Raw genomic sequence first — 22894 nt, forward strand, 5'->3', positions numbered from 1 at the left:
CTTAATTGTTTTTTTCAATATTTAGCTCTAAAATTGTAGTCCTTTGCTTTCCTACATTTGACTACCATTTTGATATTTATTTTCGATTATTCCTTAAACTTTCTAATATAATTAGAATGATAAAAATTAATAGTTATTCAGCAAGATTGTCACATGAATTCTATTATTTGTATTTCTCTTATTAACTACCGGATATAAATTTAAAGTACAATAATGATTTTACTCATGAAGTACAATAATGAAACATTGTCAGTCACCCATTATCGAAAGTTCCTCAATAATTTATTCTATTCAGGCAAGCTTGTTGTACCATTTATAGATCTTGGGAAAAAGTAGGCCACGTTCTCCTTTAATCAAAGACTTGAGGTCAAGTTGGTTTATATTTATTTCTTTACTTTTCTTTTTTTGGAGAACCAAGACTTGAGGACAATCACAAGGCTCAGAAGACGAAAGACATAAAAAAGAAAATCATATCGTGTTTGAACCCATAATATTTTGATCTATATAACAAAAGAAAAAAAGAAAGAAAGAAAGAAAGAAAGAAACTTTAAGCTCTTGTAAAAAAAAACCATCCTTCAAGCTAATTTGATATGAATTTATTAGCTAATTCGAGCTTGGGGAAACAAAACCACATAAAAAATCAAATTTCACCATCCCACAATTCTTGAATGTTTTTGTATTGGCTTGTTGTAGCATTGACCAGAAATTCACCAGTAGCCATCTTCTTTTCTTCCAACTTGTCAATTTCTTGCAAATCTTGTTCATCCAATTTGAGAGCAAAAGAGGCCATGTTTTCCTCTAATCTACTTTCATTGAAACTCTTCACTACTGCACTTGCTCCCATTGATAATATCCACCTTAGTGCAACCTTCAATCAAATTCAAACATAGATAGTTATTTGATTAAATTTTGCATTCTAAAACCACTTTTATTGTATTTAAAATCACTCCAGAACACACATCTTAATTTCATCATTTGAGATGTAATATTCAACGTTTCATTTCATTTTTAAACATATTTTTCACAAGGTAATTGTGTTAAACGGACAAAAATTTTAGAAATGTTGTTGTCGGTTAGCAATAGATATTCATGGATGTCTATCATCGATTGACCGTATAAAATGTTTTTTTTTCTCTTGATTTTAAATAATTTAAAATATTTTAAAGTGATTTTGAAAATAATAAAAAAGATTATAACCATTTTAGAATCGGTTTGAACCTGTGCTGGAGTTGCTTCGTGCTTGGAAGCAATGGAATGGACAATGGGATGTTGGAGCAAATTCTTTAGGCCATATGGATTCCATGGACTCCCAAGAGGCGAATATGCAGTCACATGCACATTTTTTGAAGAGCAAACCTCTCTCAGCTTCCTTTGCCTCCACATTAGGTGCATTTCTACCTACAAAAAAAAAAGCAATATTATTTATATTTGTATTACTTTCAATTTAATTTATTTTTCACCCTCGTAATTAATTACTCAACTCTTATCCTAAATATGAATAGGTAAGACATGCAATATATGCATTTTCTAAACGATATTGCATGTATATCATCGATCATTAGAATGGTAATTTGTACATTATTTACTAAGCCATGTTCAAATCTACAACATAATACTTAGTATTGAGGATGTAAAGAAAATTCTCAAAATATTAAAAAAGTGCTAATACAATAACAACGAGTGGAACAATGTTTCCCTTTCTAAACAATAGGAAGATTATTAGACATATTTAAATCTAAAAGTCGATCAAGAAAAATTTGTTCCCATAATTCAAAAACAGAGTTACAACTAGCATTCTTAACATGGTAAACAAATCAAAAGAAGGTTGGAATTGCGACCTGATTCAGAAAAATCAATATCCTAACCCTTCAACAATTTGACTATATTATATCACATGAGCCATTGACCAAGTTAAAAAGCATCACATATACTTAGGATCTCCTAACCACTAACTAATATGTTAATGAGCTATCCTAACATAAACATAGTTCAATTGACACTAAATAATAAAGCTGTACTCTCGACTAAATGGTTTAAAGAGGTTAAAAACAGATCTTGTTAAACTAAAAAATAAATAAATAAATGTACCTGATTAACGGCGGGAGGTAAAGAAGCAAAATCCAGCAAATGTAAGAGCTTTTTAGAAGAGAAATTGCTGACACCAATGGTCTTAGTTAACCCTAAGTCCACACATTTCTCCATATGGTTCCATGTTGTCTCAAGATCCAATTCATCGAACTCGTCTTCTTTGGGCACCATATCGGAAGCCCATGGCTTTAGTTTCACTAGCCAATGGATCATGTAACTATCCACGTATTCCAACCCAAGACGCCTACAACATAAGAATAATTATTACAAATATAACAATTAGATTCAAAACATTATATAAAACATTAATATATATATATATATATATATATATATATATAACAACATTTTTAAAAAAATTACAAATATAATTAAACTTATCAACGTCAATTATTGATAGATCATATTGTAAATATTTTAATTTGTTACTTTCGATAAACTATATTGGACTTACTAGATTTTACTAAATTTGTGATCTTTCATAAGATTGTTATATACACTTGATTGTTATCCTTAAAATTGTTAGCTATTATAATTACCTACCCTAATACACTATTACACTATCAACTCTAGAATAAATAGTCATTATTTTTTCTTTCAAACAATTATCAAATTTATATATGGTGTATATTATTTACTTCAACTTTAATAAATACTTGCAAACGAAGAGACTTAGGTTGGATTTCAAATTATTGTGAAAGTAAAAGGACTTAAATTGTTAAATTTTAATTAATTTATAGTTCGATAAAATCTTTTTCTTGAATACAATAAAACATGAGTTGGTATGTTTTTTTTTTTAAATTGTATTTTTGGAATTAATTCATTATACATGGGGGTTTTGGGTATTTTTATAATCTATTAATACTTAATTAACTAAATAAAAATCCCTTGGTTATTTTTTCTTCAATAAAACATTTTTCTAATTTTTAAGATGAAAGTTAAAAAAATGTTACTCCTCATTGTCCCCTTTTTCTTATTCAATAATTTAATTCTAAGCCCTATGATCATTTGAATTTTTTATTCTAGAAATCAAACTCAGTTGAATTCTTAGCAAGTTTCCAAGAGGAAAAAAAAACTTTTAATGACCTTTTTCAAAAATTGACTTTAATATATTATTTAAACTATTAATAGAAAGTAGATAATTACAAATTAAAGCATAGATATGTGGAATAGATGTTTATTAACTTAATGATTAGTAAACCTAATCAACCCTACTAATTAATAATAGATCATAATTTAAGGACAAAAAAAAGTAGCAATAATTTAAATGAATTTACTTACTTTAAAGAGCTGTTAAGTGCAGAAAGTGGATCATGGTGCTCATTGCACCATAGTTTAGTAGTAACAAAAATATCTTCTCTCTTCACAATCTTATTTGCAATTGCTTTCTTTATAGCTTTTCCAACTGCTTCTTCTGAACCATAGAGACTTGCAGTATCCAAATGCCTATATCCAATCTGCATTTACTTATCATAATTAGCCATCTATATATACATCTAATATTATTTAATAAAGCTGGCTAATTAACAAGAAGAAGAAGAAGAAGAAGAAGACGAAGAGGAAGAAGAGGACGAAGAAGAAGAAGAAGAAGAAGAAGAAGTGTTTATTTAATATTTAATACACCTTGATGGCCTTGATTATAGAAGCTTCCATTGAATCTCCATCGATAGGATAAGTGAAGGTTCCAAGTCCAAGCAAAGGAATGCTTCCTCCGTAACTCAATTTCCTTCTCATAATTTCTCTTTCACTACTTTCCTCTACAACAAATTCTCAAATTTATACCACCAAATAGTTTGTCAATTATTTAACAAAACATCATTCTTCCTAATATTTTCAAATATTTCACGTTGGTCCTACCGTTCTTCTTTCTTCATCATCTGTTCTATCACCTTTTTTTTTTCTTTTTTTCCCTTTACGTCTGTTCCATCATCTTTCATTATTTTTCTTTTCTTTTCAAACTTTTATTTGGTTGTTCAAGATCGTGTACAAAAAGTATCAAAATCTAAACAATCGTGTATAAAAATATCCTAAAAAAATCATTTACATTGAGGTAGCCAAATCTAAACGATCGTGTACATAAAAATGAACGTGTAGACAAATCTAAACGATAAAAATAAACGACCGTGTAGACAAATCTAAACGATCGTGTAGACAAATTTAAAACAAAAAATCGTTTAGTCAATCTAAACGACTGTGTACATCGTATAGAGAATTTAAAAAATAAATCCTGTATTTTTTGTATTTTTCATTATGGGTTTATAAATTTTTTTCGATTTTAGAATTGTTCTTATTTTGTCACTTTGTTTTATTTTTTTTTGTAAACATCGATTACTTTCTATTTTTTAAACAACCTCTTGATTTATTATAATTAATAATTTAAAAATCATTGTGCTTTTTTTTTTTTTTCTTTTTGCTAATTTTTAAAACGTGACCAATGGCCTCTAAACCCTCCACTACAAATATAATAATAACAATAAATGCACCTTGAACTCTACCCAGTCCTTCCAATTTGAATTAGGTAGTCTTGTTGTTAGGTCATCTAAACACCCCTATCAAGAGCATAACTCATTAATTTAAAGGTATATTTTACGCTACATTTTTATTTTACCTACCAGTTTGGCTGCATCTAGCGTATCATTTTTATTACTTATTTAAATTTTTTAAAATGAAGTAACAAAGTCAAGAAAAAAGAAAAAAGTAGGGAGAAAGAGCATACAGTTAAATTAATAGTCATAATGTGAAAATATGATATTTGATTGTAAGTATAGATGACAATTGAAAGAATGAAACGAAGATGAGAAAGAGGAAAACGTACCGGCCATCACAAGGGTTGCCTTCTATAGATCAAACAGAGAATTTCTAAAATCGCTCACTTACGTCAACAAAAGTTTGGAGAAAGATGACAATTTAAAGGACGAAATTTCCTTATCAAAGATAACAATTTAAAGGACGAAATTTCCTTATCAAAGATGACAATTTAAAGGACGAAATTGCCCTCTCTTTCTTAATATAAAATCATATATGAATATTTTAATCACTCAGATAACCTTTCAATTTTTTATTTTAATTTTATAATCTTATCATTTATAATAATAACAAAGGTAATCAATTACCAACTAAATATTTTAAATAATATCTTAAAAGAGTGAGTTAATATAATCTTTGAGTTATTATAATTTAATTAAAATAGTTTGTGTTTGGAGTGTAAATTATTTTAGTTTAGGTTATGATAATATGTGTTTTAGTGTGTAGACTATTTTAGTTTAATAAAAAAAATAACAAATATCGTAGCAAAGAATAAAACATGATAAATGTCTAATAGTAAAAACTATAGCGAATTAAAACATAATGTTTACTAGTTTCTTTCCTTCTCGTAACATAATATAATGGAATTGTTATGGATATAAAAAATAATAATAAAAAATGTTCACTAAATATAGCAAAAAACTTAAACTGACTAAAGAAATTTTGATAAATTTTGCTATATTTTATAAATAGTTTCAATATTTTGCTATTTTTTAAAATGTTCATTTTTATACCACACAAATAGAGGATTCGAGCCTCTTATTTCCTAATATAGTTGTCAAAACATGATATATATCAGTTAAAACTATTTTTTTGGTAAGTTCATTTTCTTCCCCAAGTAGTTCAAGAAATTTTGCAAAAAAACCACCTTAAAAATAGGGTCGTAATTGTAATACGTTCAAACTTTTAATTGTAAAAATTAAGTCTTCAAACGTATACAAGTGTAAAAATTAAACTCTTGAACTTATATAACTACAAAAAAAATATTAATAGTTGTACAAATTTGAGGATTCATTTTATTCTACAACTATTATAAGTTTAATGATCCAATTTTAACACTTGTATAAATTTTAGAGCTATATTGTTACGGTGTAAAGTTTGAATATATGTTATTGCAACTATATAATTTTTGCAATTTCCCTAATAACTTTGTTGGCTTTCACATACATAAAAAAATTAAAGCAAAGTCATAAGATATTTAAATCACATTTGGTAACTATTTTGCTTTTTTTAAAAAAAATTAATATATTTTTATCACCATATCTTACAATAATTCATTTAGCACGTGAGTCACATTCAGACATTATTTTCCAAATAATTCAACCTTGTTTGACTTTACAATTATATTCAGTATCATTGCATGATGAGAAATTGAGAATATATTGTAATATACATGTGACTTTGCCACATGAAATTGAGAGTATAAGCAATTGTGATTTTCAATTGTTTTAGTTGACATTAACCTTACTCTTTTAAGAAAAATAATTATAAGTTCGTCTTTAATCATTCACACTTACAAACAATAGTGGTTCTATGATTTTAGGTCAAAAACACATACAAATACAATATTCAAATCATATATATCCGTAGTTAAGAATTCTTTAGTAATTATTTAGTTTTTTTCTTTAAATTAGATCTACATATAACTTCTACTTTCAAATTTTTACTATGTTGCTTATCTTTTACATATGACTTAAAAAGTCAAATCAAATTTTAAAAACTAAAAAATTCGTTTTTAAAATTTAGCTAAGAATCCGACTTTATACTTGGGGAAGATGAAGCTTATAGTAAGAAATGAGAAAATAGATTTAATTTTCAAAATCAAAAGAAAAATAAAATTGTTAAAAAATGAGTCCTACAACAACACATTCTCATTAACATCATTCTCAAATTCAACTTGTTTTTGTTATTCAGTTTTGGTAGATATCTATTTGGTTTGGAATAAGATATTTCAAATTAATGTCCGTTTTTAAGATTTCGTTTATTTTTTACTTTTTAAATATTCCTGGTTGAAAATCAACCATCTCTTTTTTTAGAGTCTTTTTTAAATGATGCATTTTTAAAAAATAATGTTAAAAATAGGATAGAAGATAAAACAAAACAGAGCAATTTAATGGAAATCGTACACACGGTACACTAATTACGAAGTCATAGATGGGTCACGACTTAAATGCGTGGACCCCACTTCCTCCATCTTTAAAAGATATTCGATATACATATTCGTGTGTATGTATATATATATATATATATATTTATTTATTTATCTATTTAATACGTGGTCCCACACATATTAAATATATTTATTTATTTAATATTTAATACGTGGGCTCCTTATTTTAAAATTTAAAGATAATATATATTTATTTAATATATATATATATATATATATATATATATATATATAATATTTGTGCGGCGAGGAAATCGAAAAGAAATAGGGTGGAGGATGGCGGCGAGCGACCGGGTAGGAAAATGGAGAAGACGCCTCCGATTTTCTTTTAATTTTTAATCCTTTGATTCAATCACGGCAGTTGCCGTGGGAAGAAGACGCCGCAACCTACCCCGTCGCCGCACCCTACCCTATCATCTTCTCCTCGACGTCCTTACCCTACCCCGTCATCTTCTCTACGACTTCCAAGAAAAAGTCATGTACCCCGTACACCACTTTCACAAAATTACTCTATTTTTGTCAATAGTTTGTCTTCTACCTTATTTTTGACATGATTTTTTTAGAAGTATTATTTAAAAAATTCCTTTTTTGAGATCTCAAGTATGAATGTATACCAAAAAAATGTAAATATACATCCAAAAACGATATGTTGCATAAGTTGTCTGTCATGCTGCTATCACATATACTCAACTGTTTTATTTGTCAAAAGATTCAAATATATTATTTGATACCAAATATGCTGTATTTTATGCTTTGATGCTTCTTATCAATTTCTTTTATTTATGAGTGGGTGGATTAAAGAAGTTTATTACCTCGTTATTTGTATAAACTCTCGCCACTACTTCCTTGTAATTATTAAAAACTCAACTCTTTGTTTTTATCGCTAACCAAACGCCCCCTAAAGTTTAAAATAAGTATTTAGTAAAAAATTTAAGTTAAAAGTGTAAATTAACCATATAAATTCAAAGCATTTTCAAAGTTAATACATAAGAAGATGATGATAAGTTTTGAACTTATAAAATATCACAAAGTTTCAAATTTAGATGGTTTTGTATTTAGCTTTCAAAAGTTTCGTGGTTTCTTGCTCAAACTTAAACTTCTTAAAAGAAAAATGTAAAATGCTCATCCAACAACTTTTTAATGAACATTTATTTTTTTCACACATACACAACTTGTGTGCATGGAGTATTTTGGGAATTTTGCTGACACATACCATAGTGTGTTCTTCGGTGTGGGATTTTGAGCCTATAATCTCTTAGTCAATAAATTTCTTAATCAATCAAGCTACGTTTAGATTTGGTTATATCTATACTAGATAGTATAGAAACAATGGTAACAAAATTGGATCATATTATCCAAAGGCACAACAATCTGCATGTGAATATTTTTAACCTTAAACTTGGTCTGGTTTCTAGGAAGTGTAACAGTTGATCTCACAAGTATATCGAAAACATAATTTTACATTGCCTAACTTTATGATAAAAACTTTTCAATATCATCTTATGGTTAAATTTCTTTAATTTCAATTAGCCAGCTGCATCAAAGAACCTGGTAGAGCAATTCGAGCATTCTGAATTCTGAATATAATCCCCTGCAATGCAATTCGAGCTCCTGCTGGTGTGGCTTACCAATGTTGGAATGGTAACAACCTCAACTTGTCCAATCTTCATCAGTGTCCTAAATGACAAACGAACTTGTGAGCAAAAATGTGGAGGATCATAACCAATATTTATGAAAGCTAAAACGAACGTGTTTTAGTTAAACTATCCATCTGGTCCCTAAATGATAAGTTCACTTTGATTTCATCTTTTGACTCCCATTTAAAGTTAAATTGCTGAATTATTCAAACGTTTTAATTTAATCACCGGCATTTGAAAAGTTTATGACAATGTAAATGCTTATTGGTGATGAGGATCAAGAACTACATTTAGGCATATCAAGAACTATGTTTAGTTGTTCTTTTGTTTGCTAGAGGGACATTAGTGCTATGATTGAGGAGTTCCTCCTCAATTCGCCATGTGAGGGAGAAAGGTCACTTTTTGAGGTTAATTGGGGTGTGCCTGGTCTTGTGGGTTTTATGGGCAGAGCAGAAAGGCAGGATCTTTAGAAGGGTGGAAAAGGAACATAGTGCTTTGTTCCTTTGTTTGCTTCCATGTTTTCTCGTACACTTCGGTTTCGAAGACCTTTTGCAGCTATTTTATAAGTGTTATCTTGCATAGTTAGAGCTCCTTGTAGGGGGTATTTTGCATTTTTTATGGGCTGAGTTCTTTCTTTTTTCATATGCTGGTGTACTCTTTCGTTCTTTCTTTATAAAAGCTGTTGTTTCTAAAAAAACAGAGAACCTGTTTTATTTTTAATATTACATGAAATAAAAAATTACAGTAAATGACAACTTTCCGACCACCATGGTGTAGGGCACAAGGGTGAGAAGTTTATAAAGGGTAGGGACTAAGCCAAACAATTTATAGTCAAAGAAGGAAAGTGAGACATCGATTATATGTATTTTGGAGTAGTTCAGTCAATACTTCCATTAGACTCCAAAATGACTACAAACCTAGGGCCCACTAACTTCCAGTCCAATATCCTAAAAAATCATGGAAGTACGTAGGTTATAAAATAGGCAGTGAACACTCACCTCTTGAGAGCTGGACAACTCTTCAATCTCATCTTCAACCTACAAGATGAAGATAAAGTATACAGTGACATCTACTGTCAACCATTTCATCCCGTAATTAATCGTGATTCGGGAGTAGTAAATAGAAACAAACTACATGTAGTGACAATTCAGAGCATATAAAATTTTAGGTTATAATACTAGTTCATCGCAATATTTTGGTCCTCGTTTTATTTTAATCTCGCCAGTCAGAAATGTCCAATAAATCTTAAATAAGCCTACAGTTAGTTTATTGTTACTTCCGAAGGGGGCAAAAAAAAAGGAAAAAAAACCTTAATTAGTCTTTCCTCTCTAAATTTTGGAAACATATTCACATTATCATTGAACCAAATTGAATACATATCAGCCTGAAACTAAGAATTAATTTTATGGTTTATTAAAACATTTGAAAGTCATGAACTAAATTTGGATGAGACCTAAAACACAGAAGCAAACAACCTTTTAAACTAAATTCTAAAAGGTCTCACTTGTAAGATGATGAGGCAATAATACATGAGAAAGAATGGCTGGTTGAAATTCTTTCAACTTTGAAGGATGCCAAGGGCCTTTTTATACTTAACAACATAAAATTCTTTAAGGCTTTTTGTTAGTGTCACCAAGCAAAAACTAACGAAGACCATTTTAGAAATATCATGTGTTAACACATAAGATTTCATTGAAAAAATAAATAACAAAATATCGTTTTTAAAAAGAATCGTAAGACTTTGAGACTTAGGAAGCAAAAAGTATTATTTGTGATGAAACATTTTCATGAGCAGCTAAGAATTTTTGGAATGACTTTCAAGTGCTTATAATGTTAAGAAAAAAAAAACATTTGTAAGCACTTTGCACTTGGTATACCGAACATACCCAAGTTGATTACTTTTTAAGGTACTTCTGGCTGTTGGAGCTAGAAGTAATGGCAATTTGTCCAGTTATATAATAACTTTGGGAAGCATGTCCACTCCAAGTTGAAATGATGCACATAAGAAACCCTGAAGCTAATAAAGCAGCAAATCTCTTAAAAGGACAATTTGTAAAAATGGCACTAGTACCTCATATTCTGTATCCTTCCGCTGGGCTTTTCCTCCTGCATATTCAAACTAATATCAATATGCATCAACCAACCATGTAAACATACCATATAAACACAGTCAACTGAACGTGATTACAAAGCTACACCAGGTAATCCAGAACCTAAAATTGTATAAACCGACTAGAAATATAGAGCACAGAAAATTAGTCCAAATACTTATGCACGTGTATCTTGCAAAATGAGAGTCAATATTTTATTAGATCTACTACAGAAGTTGTATGATTTCTTGAGCAATCCTGTTATAATTTCCATGAGAACCCAGCATACAAAAGAGATGACAAATTCAGCAAGCCAATATTGTCATATCTAAGCTGTTAGAGATTTCAACAAGCAGTAAGTATATGGAGAGATCATGAAAGATTGCATCACCTTGTCCCCGGACAGCCCTCCTTTTCTTTGATCCTTCATCCTGAAAGTACATGATAATCTGTTAGTCATTTTGAGGAGAAAAGGCGTGACTGAAAAATGAAGATTTGTCATCACCTGGTCAATCTTTTGCTTTGAACCAGACAGCTGCATCTTTTGGGTAGAAACTGTAAGCAACCAATTTTGCAGATTTGATGTTACTGTAGTATTCTCGATGTCGTGATAAAATCAATGAAAAATATTAGAACCTTTGGGAGCTGAAGACCTCTTTGAACTTCTTGGTGTCCTCTGAAAACAGTAAGCATTCATTTCAAATATATGTGAGCCTTAAAGATTGAAGTTCATTGTTTGGATAAGACAATTTTGGAGGAGTTACTAGCTAGTATAAGATTGAGAGCTTTTTGGAATTTGCAGTTTCAGTAATTTGTTGGGTCATTTAGATGGAAAGAAACAATCGTGTTTCCAAAAATCTTGGATGGTCTTTTCTTTTTAATAGCGCTCTTTACTATGTTTTTTGTCTTCTCTAAGAGCATGTTGTCTCACATTCTCTGAAAAAGCTAAGTAACCAACACACTTTAATACTTTTCTCTAGAATTACGATAACTTTGTGCTGACTTTCGTAAAACATCATTACCATCGTTAACAACCAAGGGGGAGGTAAACGTCTTTCCTTTGCTTCGCCAAGTGTTCTATAGTTTGAGGGGGAGTATTTTTGTTTTGGTTCCTTGATAGCTAGGTTGTAACAGCTCTTGCTTGTTCTTTCATTGGTTTTTAAACGATCGTTTCCTTTTGCATCAAGAAAAATAACTACTGGTTTTAATAAACCCCTAAATGTAGCAGTAAATGGATTCCAAGCCAGCAACCTATTTTCAGATATTAAGTACAGGTATTCAGATGTTACCTTCTCCTCCACTTTCTTGAACAAACTAAGTAGAGTAGGCTGGACAAGTCCACGAGTATCACTCTGAGCACTTCCCTTAGCCCGAAAATTTTTCTTTTCTTTAGAAATTGATGTCTGATTTCCTTCAAGAAAAGAAGGTTTAATTTCCACGGCATCTTCATCTATAGATTCAACTGAGATATCTTCTGTCTGTAGTAATCAATTAAGGGATCGAACATACAGCAGCAGACAAATTTTAAAACTGAATCAACAATAATAAAAAATTGCAGAGGATGAATTAAAACAAACTACTCAAAAATCAAAGAAGGGATATTTTCACTAGCATGATCTCCAATTGAAGGCTCATGTATGACAATATTCTTTTCTTCTCCTTCAGACAAATCAGCGTCCGTGCCAGTAGACTCATCCTCAGAAGAAGCCTCTGCAAAACTTAACAAGAATAGAAAATAAATTAAATAAGAAAATTATTTTTTCTAGACAGACCAAAATAAAGTCAACTGACATAAGCCTAAACATGAATGGGAATATATGAGAATAAAGAAGCTGCAATTAACTCACATTTGATCTGAATTTGTTGAGAGACTATTTGTCTACCAACATGACAAAAGATGGACTCAATGTTCCGTTGTTTGTTTCATGTTTGTACAGGTTGTTAGAATTATAAATGAAAGCCAATGTACTGTATAGAAACTACCACGGCCAAGCTGATCAAGTGAAAGAAATCTGGAATTCTGGATGGCCTTTAGGCAGTTGAGCTAAAAAAACATCTAGGACAAAGTTGGTGCTGGTTTCATTATTTCAAAATGTTACTATTAACAATATATATATATTGTTATTTGTTATTACTTGAGAGGGGCAATGCCATCATTGGAGATGGTATTTATACTGATGGCCTCCTACAAGTCAAAGTTACAATAGGCTCCCCAACTAGCTAAGCTAAGATCATAGAAAATAAAAATTGAAAAAATATTTAACAAATAAGCTGTTAGGAAAATTAGTAATGTTATACTAATAAATGGCAACACAAACTCACAGAACGCTCTCTCTGAAACAGAGGCCACCTATGGCTATGAAAATCCAAGACAAGCTAAACACGTGTGGACTCTTTGAAAAACAGATTTTAAAGTTAAAACTTTTAAAATCATAAATCAAGTGTCAAATATGTATCTATAATCATGATCATGCAGCATAATTTTCTTCCAATCATGGTACGGATTGTTGATAAATAAGACAATTGATGCAAAATACTATTTGACTAGAAACTCTATAGTTTTCTGCCTTGTTGATAATAAGATATGAACTACATGGTAACAATATATGCAGAGGGTAATACTTGAATACTTTTCTGGCAGATCTTTCAGAATGTCTAACTGGCATAGTCTTTACAGAGTTTGTCACGCTGGCTTCAAGGCCCACTAAATCATCTCCATGTTCTCCTTTAAATGAATTTTCTGTAGCAGGATCGATTCCCTTCTTTTGAACACTCTGCTTACTTGTACTGGTAACACCAGCACCACCATTAAAGTCATATTCTCCACATTGTCCCTGACATGCAACGACTAGGAGTTAGCAAATTCTCTCTCTATCTCTCTAACAACATAAATTAGACTATGACTAGAGGGATGCATTTCCATTATTCTGCTTCATGAATGATCTTGAGAAAAGAGATGCTCGCAGGAATTATACATAGAAATGTAGGGGTACTTGAGAAAAAATATATACATTTTAAGGGCCAAAATTTATCAAGAAACTCACCAAGGTCAATTCTTTAGGAAAATCAAGACACGCCTCTTCTGGATTTTCATCTTTTGTTCCAATCCACCATGCATCAGAAAAGACAATCTGCAGTCAGAGAAAAGAATAGTTGGTTCATAATGTACATGCTTAGAGGTCATATTTCTTAAGTAACAAGAAAGAAGTGATAAGAACAGTACAGTGGTTAAATTAAGAACATCATTCGACATAGTGAATCTGAACAAATGCTCTTAAGTTTCAAGATGATAAATACTGGCAGGGAACAGAAAATGACACCATCTAGTATCTATCTTCATGAACCACAATTAACAAACACATCAGGATAACTTAAATAGATTTTTTTTATCCTTTTCCTGTTGGTGGATGATTGTCCTTGCCACACTTTTATTGGGCAAACATATCATTTAAGACAAGACCTTGCTAGATGTTCACAAGCTGTGGCCAATGCTTGACTTGTTTGCTCAAAATGCAAATGAGATGATAATGAAGCATTTCTCTGTTTTCATTCTGAAAGGTGGAAGATAACACGAATAAAAGAATCGACCGTTTAAGTATTAAAACTTTTACTAAAAAAATAATAGAAAGAAGGGTAAATACATATATCTATCTATACTCATATATATTGAATTGCAGATACAGAAATGATAGAATCATTTTGGATCGGACCAAATATGGGTCTCCGACAATAGGCCTAGGAAACCTCAATTTGTATTGCACCATAGAATTTTTGCTTTATCTTTGAAAGAAAAATAAAAAAAAAATGAATCAACCGGCAAAGATGAATTTCGGAAGCAGTACATAAAGAAGCATTCAGATCATACTAAGAATTGAAACCAGCTACAAGTATCATTTATTGTGCTACGGGTTTATGAAACACTAAATGAAAATGAACAAAAATAAAGTCCCCAAAAAAGAAGGAATGAAACAAAAAAGCAAAAGGACTAACCATATTATCGAAACAATCTTCACAAGTCACATTCTTTCCACCTTTAGAAAACTGCAAAGTTAAATATCTGTTCTTCGGATACATGATAGTTCCAAACAACTTCATACGCCCCTGGAAAGCAAACAAAATAGCAATCAGAACAATTCCACCACTAGATGCTTCATGACCACATAAAATCAATATTGGCATTCGGGGAGAAAAAATAATTTGTGGGTTTCCAGGTTAGCTTGCGCATACCAAAAATATGCTTCCGCATCCATTTTCCAGGTATAAACAAATAATAAGGCAATAACAATAACAATCGCCACATATTTAACTCACTTTAATGCTATGCACTCAAATACTAAGAAAAGTATCTCATTTAATGAGAAAAAATATCATTGGAAATATGAGTTTAGTAGAAACAATAATAATTAATTAGATAGTACATCAATTTCATGAACTTCTAATAACTATGGAATGATGATACAATGATTTATGGATGTTGATAGCAACTCCATGGACTCGAAATCAACCAAAAAACTCAAATATTGATAATACCTTGTCTATTAAAAAACAAAATTCACAGAGTCCAAATTATTCATATATCAGAACAAAAATCATTTAGCCTTGGTTCTTTTGTGGTGGAAAGCTTGTCCTTTAATTTTGCACAGTTGACTAATAAAAAATAACTCAAAAACCCTAAACCCTAAACAATTACAAAGAATGGTGTTGCTAAGGCACCACCAAGTGGAAACAAAATTTGCAGATTCCTCAACGAAGTTTCTACAGTTCTTTTCCAGCGAGATCTCCCACTAAAAAGCCCGGGAAGCACACCCCAACAAATATATTGGTTTACCCTTAAAAAAACAGCCATTGGGTTGCTGTTATCTCATCGACCCAGCTCTAGTTTTCTCATCCAATACTGTCCTAGTCTTTTTTGAGATCTATCCTTCCAAGTTGTATTCCCCACCAAAAAAAAAAAAAAAAAAAAACTACTATCCTCGGTCTATCTTGTAGAATCCAGAAGGCAAGTATGTATAGAAGAAACATAGAAAACACCTGAAGTGTGATATGAGCTTATCTATCAAATATTTAAGACTGGTTGAAGATGACAAACAATTGCTTAATGCACAGGCGACAAAATTCATTCTAGAGGAGAAGAGACGAACCCGGATACAAAACTGAAGAAGTTCAAAGGAGAGAAAAACAGAAAGGCGTTGAGAGAAAGGAAGAACAGACGAACCTGAGGAAAATCGAGATAGAGAACGGGATTCTTGGTTGCTAAATCCTTGAGCTCGCCAATCTTGCCACCACTAACGGGAGCAAGCAAGCCTGAAAAGGAGAAGAGGAACCTGTTTTTTCGCTGTGATTTCTTGACAATGTCTTTGCCATGGTGCTTCAGAACCGTCGCTGAAGGGCTCAGATAAGCCTGGGGCTTTGCTTGGGTTTCTGAAAGTATGTTATTGGAGAATGCGAGCTTCTTGAGCCGCTTTCGCTCCCCAATCTCTGGGTTGATTTCTCCTTTTGCTTCGTCCTTCTTTGAAGACGATGATCCTCGCGCCATTTCTGTTGCTTGTAGTGAGCTACCAACTGCAGTTTAGTCTCCGGGATCCCTGCCTCTTGTTTCCTCTTTCATTCCTTCTTTTTTTTTTCTTTTTCTCGATCCTTCATTCTTATTCTACTATATTAAATTTTGAAAAATAAAAATAAATAAATATAAAACCGAAATGATAAAAAATGTAACAAAATTATCGATTTTTATATTTTTTAGGCGGCCCCTAAATAAAATAAATAATCATTTTTAAATATAACAAAATTATAATGTTCAAACACTTTGATTTAAGTTTATCGATGTTTTTATTTATAAACATTTAAATTTTGTTATATTATAACTATTTTCAATTAATTCGTCATTTATAATAACACTTTAAAATAAGATATTGCAACGTTCTAAGTAATAGTTGTTGATAAGTTAAGTTTCTATTCTTTGGAGACTTGATCAAACTTTTATCTATCGAAATATAAAGAATAATTATTAATTATAAAGTTAAATTGGCATTAACTTAATTAGCATGTTTTTTATCAATGGATAATCAAGATTCGATTTCTACATTGCATTTGCAATATCAAGACTCTCTTATTAAGTAATATCAACATCATTTGGAAGAGTATTGAGTAATACTTCCCGTGATTGTTACACGATTTTTGCATAACCTAAACATTTTATGAAGATTTTTCCTTTAATTTTGTTGAATATATTATCCTAATTTGTAATTTTCATAAATTTGTTTGTTAATAATATGTGGAATGTGGAATCGTACTGTCTATTGTATTATCAATACATTGGTTGGGCCCAAAATACAAGGCCCAATTAGCTTCAGGAAGGCCCAAAAACCAGGGCCCAAAATCGTAATAACGGAACGGCCATTTCTAAACCCAAACCTGTAAGAAAAACCAGAAAAGGAGAATGGAAGGACGCAATGTAAGGCAGAGAAGAGGGAAAAAGAAAAGGAAAGAAAAGTAAAAGGGAAAGGAAAGAGAGAGCGGGAGAGGAGGCGAGTGAGAAGGAAAGAAAATATAATTCCGAGTGTGATACTCTGAAGAAGGCGGCTGCGCCGAAAATCGAACCAAATCGGAGCCAAACGATGGGTCGTCAAGCTGTTGCCAAGCTCATAGGGTCGGCCATTAATCGCAAAACTTCTTCCTCTTCATCATCATCTTCTGTGTTTTCGCGTGCGGCGTCGCAGATTCGGCATTACTCCGCTTCTCCGTCACCTCCACCGGCAGTTTTTGTTGATAAGAACACTCGCGTTATATGTCAAGGGATCACTGGTAAAAACGGTACATTTCACACAGAGCAGGCCATCGAATACGGCACCAAAATGGTAATATTTTTGTTCTTTGGTGCATCGTGATGTTTTTTTAATGTTATGACCTCTGTTATTCAGATTTTTAGATTGATTTCGGCAAATAATTTTATAGAGCATCGTTAATGTGCCTGCCTCCATAAATTTCCCGCTTTCTGTCCTTAGATATGGGAAGGTAGTATGAAATGATCGTTCCACGATCCTTAATCATCTGATTGGATTGAACTGTGTGGCACTACTATATATTTGATCTGCAATTCGATTTGGTTGTCGGAAACCGCTGGATTTGACGGATCTGGCTTAATGTCGGACAGTGAGTTTACTCGTTATACTGGTTAGAAATGAACTGAAATCAAAATACGAGTGTGGAGGGAACAGTACTTAAATTAAAAACTCTTTTGGGCATGGGGTGTTATTTCTTAACTGCAAGTATTGGCTTACTGTTTGTGTCCCGAACCGAAGATCATGAGATCTGGACTGAAAAGTGTTTCGTTTGAATTAATGATTCTGTTGCAATTTCTTCCACTTTTATATGCTCATCCATATAGTTTAAATTGACTTTTAAAGTCCGGCATTCCCACAGTTTTCATTTTCGTTGGTTCCTGATTTTCTGTCGTCTCTTCTTCTTTGACAATGGTCTGTTGGTAAAAGTGGAGATCATCAGAACTTATGTTCTCCTTATCTGTTGAGTTAGGTTGGTGGTGTAACGCCAAAGAAGGGTGGAACAGAACACTTGGGGCTTCCTGTTTTTAACTCAGTTGCTGAAGCCAAAGCTGAAACGAAGGCCAATGCATCAGTTATTTATGTTCCCCCGCCATTTGCTGCAGCAGCTATCTTGGAGGCAATGGAAGCTGAATTAGATCTTGTTGTTTGTATAACGGAAGGGATCCCACAACATGATATGGTTAGTGAAAATTGACATACCAGCCTGGTTTCTTTCTTATTGTTTATGATACTGAAGAATTGGAAAAATCTACTTGGAATTTTTTTGTTGCTTCAGTGCATGTTTTTTTCTTTTTATTTATAAAAATACAAATTGTTTGTAACTAGCAAATGCGGCAGCTTATGTTATTGTGTCACTTGTGAAAGTTTCTGGCATGGCCATCCCAACAAAGGTGGAGAGAAAAGGTCTTAACTTAAAGAAGACAAAAAAGCACTAATTGTTATTGTTAATATTAAAAAGGAGCTAATTAAAAGTATGAAAGCAGTGGTTGAATAACTCGCTATGCTCAAACGCTTAGGATAGAAGCTTATGTCTTAATCCACAAAAGATGCAAGAGAAGAGGCCGTAGGAACAGAGAGTGAATTCATTTGATAGCATTCAAGATTGATTTACAAAACTTGTTTTGTACTTTGATTTTAAGCCAATGAAGAAGCTACTGTCAGGCTGGTCAACTGGAACTGTAGAAGGTGAATCATCTATACCGTATCACAATATTTTGCTTTCATTTTTATACTAAAACAAGCTTACGACTATAATCTACAAGAGTAGCTTGTTGGACTATGGACCAAAAAAGAAAAGAAGAAACTACCTATGCCTGAGCCTCTGTTAGCTTTAATGGAAAAAGGAAAGTCATTATACCATATGGCAGTGAACTATATTTGCTATTGTACTTTAGAGTTAGTTGACATTGTAACCCTATATTGCCCCTCCCCCTTGTTTCTTGAATGGGCATAAGAGAAAATAAAGCTAGATTTAACGTAAATTTGCCATGTTGCAAATAAATAGCCGAAGTGGTGATTGAAAGTTGTTCTATTGAAGTGTTTAATTGCTTAGATTTTGCATTCCAAGTTAAAGTTATTGGGACAGATCTATCGCATGCATGTTGACTATTTATACATTGTGGCTGAGATAGTTCATTGAACTTCTATTCAAAATGGTAAAAAATCTCTATATTTGGGTTTCAGGTGCGAGTTAAGGCTGCTTTAAACAAACAATCTAAAACTAGATTGATTGGCCCTAATTGCCCTGGCATTATCAAGCCTGGAGAATGTAAAATCGGAATTATGCCTGGATACATCCACAAACCTGGCCGCATTGGCATAGTATCACGATCTGGTACCTTGACCTATGAAGCTGTGAGTTCTAGTTTTTTTATATCAATCAAGTGAGAGATTCTCTCATAACCTTCCTATCATTTATACACACTATTTGTTCTTTATTGAAGAAAAAAACTTATGGAAAAGATATGTTATCACTCATCATCTATCAAATATTATTTTATTTTATTTTATTTCTTCACATAGTAGATGAGCAGGGTGAAATGGTCTGAGCAAAACATGATACCTCCTCTCTGTTGGGTTACTATTTTCTTCCATCCCTGTGACATCTGATACTTCTTGTACTTGTATTTTATTTCTGCATTTTTATGCCTTTTAGGTTTTCCAAACGACTGCTGTTGGCCTTGGACAATCCACATGCGTAGGTATTGGAGGGGATCCCTTTAATGGGACAAACTTTGTTGATTGTATCGAGAAGTTCCTTGCTGATCCTCAGACAGAAGGTAATTCATGTTTTGATTTATTGGTCTCTTACTCCAAATTTTGATGGCATGATATTCTTTTTGGGAAAAGATGATGAATCCTGATGCACATACAATTATGAATATTTGCATGATTTTTATCTTATATTTCACTTCTATTTTCTCTTGTCGTCTCTTCTCAAGCTTTTGGCCTGTGAGATATGGTACATGGCTACTAGGATGATATTACAATTATATGTTTTTAGCCCGTTTTAGAATAATATTTCAAAGGTACATGGCTACTAGGTTTGTAAGCTTAGATATTCTTTTATTTAGAGTTAAGAGAATAGACTCAGGGAACCTCGTGAATAGTCAATGATGTAAAACGTTATGAATAGATGACAATGAATCGGCTGGATTGGGGATCAACGTTAGTCATTATTTCTCTCCTTTGCCTGTTCTAATTTGCTTTAAGAAGTGAATAACGATCTATATACTCTGATATAATGCCTCACGAATTTCAGGTATTGTTCTAATCGGAGAAATAGGTGGAACTGCTGAAGAGGATGCTGCCGCTTTGATAAAGGTTTTGACCTTTTTAAAATCAGTATAAGCTTTCTAACATATTTTGATTGCCTAACTCATCATTATCAATAATTCGTGAGTTCATTGCTTCTTTTATTGATTACCTCTAGATTTGTTTAATATCTTTTTTAATGGTTTTGTTGTATAATGCACTCCTTGGACCTTGAACCATCATATTCATTTTCTAACGAAGTTTATTGAGATGATCCAGGAATGACTTTGCTTAATTGGATTAGGAGCAGTTTTTGAATCAGATAATATTTGCATTGGCTTCCTAAGATACTCTTCTGTATCATTGCTGCTGTTACTTCTCATGTCAAAGTATTGCAGTTTTAGCTAAAAATTTTGATTTACATTGCTTTTTCTTCTATACATGGAAGAATTAATGTGGTCATTGATCTAATTATTTAAATGGTTCCTATCTGTTGATCCATGTGATGTTAAAGAGTGCAACATTTTGAGAAGTTTATTGTGGTACAACAGGAAAGTGGGACTGATAAGCCTATTGTTGGATTCATTGCTGGCCTAACTGCTCCTCCAGGCCGTCGCATGGGTCATGCTGGCGGTATGTGCATTTTTAGATAGAAGAGTTCTTTATTTCTTAATGTGTTAACTCTTGTACACAGTTTGCCCTGTCCATTCTTCCTAGTTTCTCCATACATTGTATCGATAATACATTTGTAATATTTGTGGCTTTTGGATTTTGCAGCCATCGTCTCAGGTGGAAAAGGAACAGCCCAAGACAAAATCAAGACACTACGAGAAGCTGGAGTAACGGTGGTCGAGTCACCTGCAAAAATTGGCGTGTCAATGCTTGAAGTTTTCAAACAGAGAGGCCTCGTTAGTTAGATTGAAAACTAAAATCTCAGATTTCAGAGTTCCACCAGTTCCATTTTACACACAATTTGGAGTTCCTGCTTCCACCTAAAATGGTGTAAAATTTTCAATAAGGTACCCAACTTTTTGTTGTTAAGATATTTTTTGAGGCATTCAATGTTTTGAGTTCCGGAGCCTCCGACTGTTGGAGATTCATTTTAAAACTCACTTAGAGAGATACTTTGTGTTTGATTCATTTTCGGTTTCTATATTAAGTAATTATAATACTGCTGACTTCTTGTGCCTCCTATTTGGATTGTTTCTAATAGACACTGATTCAAGTTGTATTTTCTGAACTAGGTTGAACTGGGGGACATCTTTTTCCTCTCGTTTTTCGTGACTTTGTGTAAAAATATAACTAATTAACGACAAGGGTGTGGAATGTCTTAAATGAAACAATAAAAGGATTCTAAGTGCAAATTAGGCATTGCATCAAATGCAATAGATCCATCGCAAACGGGTTTGATACAACAGGCGTTGACGCCCTAGGAAGAAGGATTTTCTTTTTCAACAATGAGTAAGAGCCGTAGTTTAAAGATAGAAAGGTTCTGTTCTAATGGCTTTTCCAGTAAAAAAAAACACTTCTGCACAACTTTTTTCTAGAAAGTCATTTCAAATAGAAGTGTGCAATTTAGGTATATTTTGAATGGATTTGAATGTAATTTTGCAGTTTGATAGAAAAGAATGAAATAAAAATATACTTTCACAAGAAACAAGCTTTTACTTTGTAAAATGGAGATTCCCGTAATCTACTTGATTCCCTCGTTTCAATTTTGTGCCATGGTTGTAAAGTTCAAAGCATTGCACATCAACTATGATCCATTGTCATTTTGACCTCCAAAAGTGTATTTGGAATGACTAGTTTTTTAAGTTCATATCCAATACATTAAACGAACTAGAATCAATGAAGTGTTTAGCAAGTTTTCAATAAGATTGAATCATTACGTTCACATCTCGAAACAAGTTGTGTTTCTTACGAATGGCGACAACTTTTAGATCAAATTTCATTATAGTTTACAATATTTTCGAGAATTCTTTTTCCCCGTATGAGTATATATTTATAAAAATAAACTAACAGTAATGGTCCATTATTCTACTGCAGAACCTCAGTTCTATGTCAACATAATTTCTCCAGATTGAGAAGTATAATTTTCACTCCATCGCAAAAGTTTCTTTTGATACTTCAACTCTATTAACTATATGTTGGGTGAGGTGGCTAAAATTTTAATATTCTTTTTATATAATATAGGTAAAGAGATTTGAATTATAAACCATAATTCATTCCCATTTGGGGTCACAGATGCCAAAACTGGATTAGTAAAAAGGAAAAAAAAAAAAAGAA

General features: G+C 32.0%; 3 protein-coding genes across 7 annotated transcripts; 1 reads left to right on the forward strand and 2 right to left on the reverse strand.

The window, feature by feature from the left end:
- Positions 1 to 555: 555 nt before the first annotated feature.
- On the reverse strand, positions 556 to 5026 carry LOC103482533 (NADPH-dependent aldo-keto reductase, chloroplastic-like). Its single transcript, XM_008438742.3, has 6 exons — positions 4904 to 5026; positions 3712 to 3845; positions 3370 to 3545; positions 2089 to 2332; positions 1219 to 1398; positions 556 to 868 (listed from the first exon to the last, which is right to left on the reverse strand). The coding sequence occupies exons 1-6, from the start codon at positions 4908 to 4910 to the stop codon at positions 641 to 643; spliced, it is 969 nt and encodes a 322-aa protein (XP_008436964.2). The 5' UTR covers positions 4911 to 5026; the 3' UTR covers positions 556 to 640.
- Positions 5027 to 8414: 3388 nt separating this feature from the next.
- On the reverse strand, positions 8415 to 16426 carry LOC103504698 (DNA-binding protein RHL1). Of its 4 annotated transcripts, XR_007815978.1 has the most exons (13): positions 16006 to 16426; positions 14781 to 14891; positions 13835 to 13921; positions 13413 to 13624; positions 12393 to 12508; positions 12080 to 12273; positions 11427 to 11466; positions 11296 to 11345; positions 11182 to 11221; positions 10772 to 10806; positions 10587 to 10680; positions 9699 to 9737; positions 8633 to 8740 (listed from the first exon to the last, which is right to left on the reverse strand). XR_007815978.1 is itself a non-coding variant. In XM_051080194.1 (12 exons), the coding sequence occupies exons 1-12, from the start codon at positions 16324 to 16326 to the stop codon at positions 8714 to 8716; spliced, it is 1272 nt and encodes a 423-aa protein (XP_050936151.1). In that variant the 5' UTR covers positions 16327 to 16424; the 3' UTR covers positions 8415 to 8713. The 4 variants fall into 4 exon arrangements, 3 of the variants coding, with proteins under 3 accessions (XP_050936151.1, XP_050936152.1, XP_050936153.1); XM_051080194.1 differs by lacking the exon at positions 10587 to 10680 and having other exon boundaries at positions 8415 to 8740; positions 16006 to 16424; XM_051080195.1 differs by lacking the exon at positions 10587 to 10680 and having other exon boundaries at positions 8415 to 8740; positions 12080 to 12269; positions 12392 to 12508; positions 16006 to 16424.
- Positions 16427 to 17222: 796 nt separating this feature from the next.
- Positions 17223 to 21989, forward strand: LOC103504689 (succinate--CoA ligase [ADP-forming] subunit alpha, mitochondrial). Of its 2 annotated transcripts, XR_007815980.1 has the most exons (8): positions 17223 to 17647; positions 18324 to 18533; positions 19538 to 19708; positions 20010 to 20133; positions 20616 to 20677; positions 21160 to 21241; positions 21386 to 21627; positions 21853 to 21989. XR_007815980.1 is itself a non-coding variant. In XM_008469088.3 (7 exons), the coding sequence occupies exons 1-7, from the start codon at positions 17408 to 17410 to the stop codon at positions 21523 to 21525; spliced, it is 1029 nt and encodes a 342-aa protein (XP_008467310.1). In that variant the 5' UTR covers positions 17223 to 17407; the 3' UTR covers positions 21526 to 21800. The 2 variants fall into 2 exon arrangements, 1 of the variants encoding a protein (XP_008467310.1); XM_008469088.3 differs by lacking the exon at positions 21853 to 21989 and having other exon boundaries at positions 21386 to 21800.
- The last annotated feature ends 905 nt before the right edge of the window (positions 21990 to 22894 follow it).

Source organism: Cucumis melo, chromosome 12, assembly GCF_025177605.1.
Source record: "Cucumis melo cultivar AY chromosome 12, USDA_Cmelo_AY_1.0, whole genome shotgun sequence".
Lineage (NCBI taxonomy): Eukaryota > Viridiplantae > Streptophyta > Magnoliopsida > Cucurbitales > Cucurbitaceae > Cucumis > Cucumis melo.